Below are 4,436 nucleotides of genomic sequence, written 5' to 3'. Positions count from 1 at the left end.
CTTAACATTAAGACCGTGTATACATATTTTTGCAACTTTGGCCGTGTCGATATCTTTGCCCTTGACTGTACTACGAAGTGCAAAATTCGAACTTCGTCTCATGTCGTCCCGCTGACGCTAATCTATCTATCTATCTATAACAGCCCTTGCTGCGTCCGTCTTCGAACGTAGGCCTCCTCTTCACGTTTCCACCTCTGTCTGTCCCCTGCCACCTTCATCCAATTAAGCCGGCTTGCTGCCGGATTGTCATCCGTCTATCTTTTAGGAGGTCTTCCTCTACCGCGGGTGGTGGCACGTGGTCTCCACAACAGTAGTCTTCGCACCCAGCGGCAGTGATCCATTCTGGCTATGTGTCCTGCCCATCTCCACTTTCGGCGCGCAACCTCCTCCACCACATCTACGACTATCGTCTTTTGCCTGATCCACTCCTTTTTTTTCCGATGCATCAGAGTTACGCCAAGCATTAGCCTCTATTGCCATCTATGCAACCCGAAGTTTATCAGCTGACGCTAATATGTATTATTTAATGTGAAAGTGAGAGGGACGCTACGATACGAACTTTGATTTTCGAATTTTGTAGTAGCCCCCCTGTTCTTCTCAGAACATTCTATTTTGTGGTCACGTCTCTTTACGCTACCTTACATTTCTCCTTAAACGACGTCAATCACTTACAAAACTTATTACTATAGGTTGAAAACTTAAGCAAATGACCTGTTTGTATGTAAGTAGTGGTAGGTAATTGTGTCCGTATAAACAAATTGACGTTCCTGACTCAAGTACAAATAATTTATTAGTCAAACATAGGTTAAAATATTTGATACATTAATCATAAACTTGTACCTATCGCTAAGCTGCGCCCATGGGCATACAAACATAAATATCTTGTAGGTAGGCACATTCAGCCATGCAGTAAACAAAAATAGTCTAAAAAGTTGCCAAACTATCACGCATATTCAAAAAATGACTTAAGCTCCATATTAGTTCTGTGCAAGTTTTTCACCTATATTTGGGCTTTTTTTGGTGCTAGTAGACAGACATGATTCCAAATGCATTTTTTACTGTTCGTCTGGTTCTGGTCAATAAACGATAATTGAGTTCGTGGATAAATTTATCGACAAAGTAAGCTGTGACTGACATTGAAATGTACATCACTATTAGCACACGTAATAAAACTGACGTTTGACATTTTTGACCAAAAAACGTTACATCCTTGAAATCGGATGTCGCTTTTGCAGTATAGTTGACTTTTTTAACAAATGGCATTAGTTACATGATCGAGGAGTACAACTATATACGGTTGACTTCAGTCATATTTTGAGCAGATCTAGTGGTATAATATCTTTGGTCATTTCATTATTCAGTTGAATCTTAGAAAAGAAGAAAAAATATAATGAAAACTTGGCTGTAATGGTGTTCAATCTTTGCCTTTTCAACTAGAGGAAATAAAATATATACAGCGTGTATTTTTGACACTACCTCAAACTTTAAGGGTAGTTTGTGAAGGCCGTAATAATCACATTTTATTATGTTTAATTAAAAAATTAAACTTACTATTTTCCTTATAAAATTAATTAGCACACAATGTATCACTACGTGATACTGCTTTGTTTTTTATTCAAAACGTCGCACTTGTTGACATGACAGCTGTCACAGAACGTTTCTCTCTCGTATAAAATTATTGTACGCATTACATTGCTGCTCAATAATTAATTACGCTCTGGTAGTTAATTTTAAATTAACAATTTGTTTTGATATCGGTTCACAGCACTTCGTCTGGTTACAGTTTGAGGTAGTATCAAAAATACACGCTGTATAGATGATAAAAGAGCGCTAAGTACGTTATATTTCATGTTATTTATTCATTTTCATTATTTCTTCTCAGGTTAGAATAGTGCGTCAAAATTGATATCGATAAACTGTCGATTTACACAAATATGTATATTGTTTTAGATTTCCAGAAGTGTGTGTTCCGGTTTGGCAAAAATGGGTGAAGTTTGATAGTAGCGGTTTTAAAGATCGCAACTGGACGCCATGGTCTCGCCGGACGACCAGCGCCGACTCCACCCGAGAAGTCTGCATTTATGCCCGGCGGGAACATGTCGGGCAACCACATAGTTTATGTCATTTTGTATCTTACCCTTTTATTTTTTATTTTGTTATTGTTTTATTTTACGTATTTGTTTGTGTGTCTCTAATAAAGTTTTTCATTTTTATTTTCATCACACGAGAGGGGCGTCGGATCACCGTGCTCGCATTAGAGCGTGCAGTGATAAAAAAACTCTGATCTCTCTCGGATAATTGGTGTAATAGTAGCTGGGTAATTACTTAGTAAAAAAAAACTCGTTAAATGACATGCTAGCCCAGCCTAACGCTTTGGTACCATACAGTAAATAAAAATTCTACTTTTTAGAGTTCCGTAATCAAAATTACAGAAAACGGAACCCTTATAGTTTTGTTCTTTTCGTTCATCTGTTCGTCATTCCGTATATCACAGGCATTTTACTCAAAAAGTAAATTGATGAAATTATTTTCTTTGTAGTTGAAATGAAAAGCAGAATGTTTAACTCGGGAAAAACTCCAATATTGTACTCGAAATATTGGCACCCTCGCTGCCAAGTTATCTCGTGTGATATTGGTTCTTTTTCTCCCTTGTTGAACAATCTACTATTGTCGCAACTGACAGTTCACATAACACTAATGCTTAATAAATTTTGGAATTAGGCAGAAAACCGAAATAAAAAGGTTTTTTTTCCATATAGCTACTTATTTTATTGAAATAAATTAAATTTCCACAATGTAACAGAACTATTAACTATTATGAATGATGCTTTGGAGAGACAGGGAATGAAAGTGAACGTAAAAAAGACGAAAGTTATGGTATTTGAAAAGGAAGAGAACGTAACGGAATTGTGTGTCCGGATTGGTGACGAAAACTTGGAGCAAGTGAATGAATTTGTGTACCTGGGATCTATGTTTACTAGGGATGGAAAGTGTGAAAGTGATATTGAAAGGAGAGTAAAGGCTGGTAACGTAGTGAATGGAGCGTTGCACACCTTTATGAATAGCTAGAAAATCTCCAAAAGAGCTCGTCTGGCTGTGCATAGAGGGGTGCTGGTATCAACACTCATGTATGGAAGTGAAAGTTGGGTGTGGCAGGAAAGGCAGCAGAGTAGAATAAATGCGGTAGAAATGAGAGCGTTAAGAAGTATGTTAGGTGTGAAACTGAGTGACAGAATTAGAAATAGTGCGATAAGGAAACGCTGTGGTGTAAATGAAGGTATAGTCACACGGATTGAGAAAGGGATGCTTGGATGGTTTGGGCATGTTGCGAGAATGAATGAAAACAGATTGACTAAGCAGATCTATAAGACGAGCGTGAATGGGAACGTTGGCAGAGGAAGGCCGGGGACGTTCTGAAGAAAGGTCGGGTCAGGAGTACTCTAAACCGACGTGCATGCATGAAAAGATTGATGAATGTAGAGGAAGCGAGAGTTGTATGCCAGAATCGTAGCAAGTGGAAGGGTGTAGTCTCTGCCTACCCCGTTGGGAAAGAAGCGTGATTTTATGAATGTATGTGGTAATTATTTGAGGTGTAAGATAAATATTACAGAAATAAAAACACACATTTTGATGTGGTCTGTTTTATTTTCAACATAAGGATATGTACCGATAAGATGCTTTATATTATAAGAGATCGATAAAGTTTATTTTGGTTAAAAAAAGCAAAAATCCAATTTTTAACGGTAACAAAAATGAGCACCGAGACCACGAAAAAGAACATTTTGTTTATTTTAAAATCTTATAATTGTACTATTTTAATGAAAATCCGATCATAATGAGAAAACGAATAAGCATTATTTAATTAATCAGGTCTCAACAGAAATAGACAATCGATATCTATATAAAAAAAAAAAAAAAAACTTGACCACGAAAAATGACGACTACAAATTGTCATTTTTGTAACCTTTTAAATACTATCTAGAAATTATTTAATTAAAGTAAGATTAATAACTTCAACTCACAAACCAAAACAGCTTTCAATACCTTCCCCCCCGTGCAGGTCTACGGTAGACCCGAACGAAATATTGTTACAACGAAACAACACAACAAAATGCTCCTCTAAATGACGAAGTTTTTTTTTAATATTTAGATATATACATTTCACACGTACATTCAGGGCAAAATAATTCTTGAACCTCTCGCCAGTTAACAAAATTGGCGACGCACTGGTCATAATTCCTATAACCACACCTGAGCAAATGTTGTTGACGGTCAACCATTCTTCATTTAAATCAATAAATCATAACGGCATAAACGATTACACTGTAAAAGCAGAAAATTCTAATAAAAAGTGTTCTGTATTTTTTTCTACTTGTAGGGAAAATCATCTTTTTCGTGTCTTTAATCAGTTTCCATTGCCCATTAGCACCACGAAA

The 4,436-nt window shown here is 36.6% G+C and overlaps 1 protein-coding gene across 1 annotated transcript in view; it reads right to left on the bottom strand.

Annotated features, from left to right (window-relative positions):
- Nucleotides 1-276: 276 nt before the first annotated feature.
- LOC141433673 (cytochrome P450 4C1-like) overlaps nucleotides 277-4,436 on the bottom strand; it is a 23,992-nt gene continuing 19,832 nt past the window's right edge. Inside the window, exon 8 of the mRNA XM_074095774.1 lies at nucleotides 277-480. Coding sequence (XP_073951875.1) covers nucleotides 277-480 — 204 coding nt within the window. The remainder of the gene's footprint in view (nucleotides 481-4,436) is intronic.

Source organism: Choristoneura fumiferana, chromosome 12 (assembly GCF_025370935.1).
Source record: "Choristoneura fumiferana chromosome 12, NRCan_CFum_1, whole genome shotgun sequence".
NCBI classification, from domain to species: domain Eukaryota; kingdom Metazoa; phylum Arthropoda; class Insecta; order Lepidoptera; family Tortricidae; genus Choristoneura; species Choristoneura fumiferana.
The sequence above is the reverse complement of the archived record's forward strand: the minus strand, read 5'-3'. Positions and strand labels throughout refer to the sequence as shown.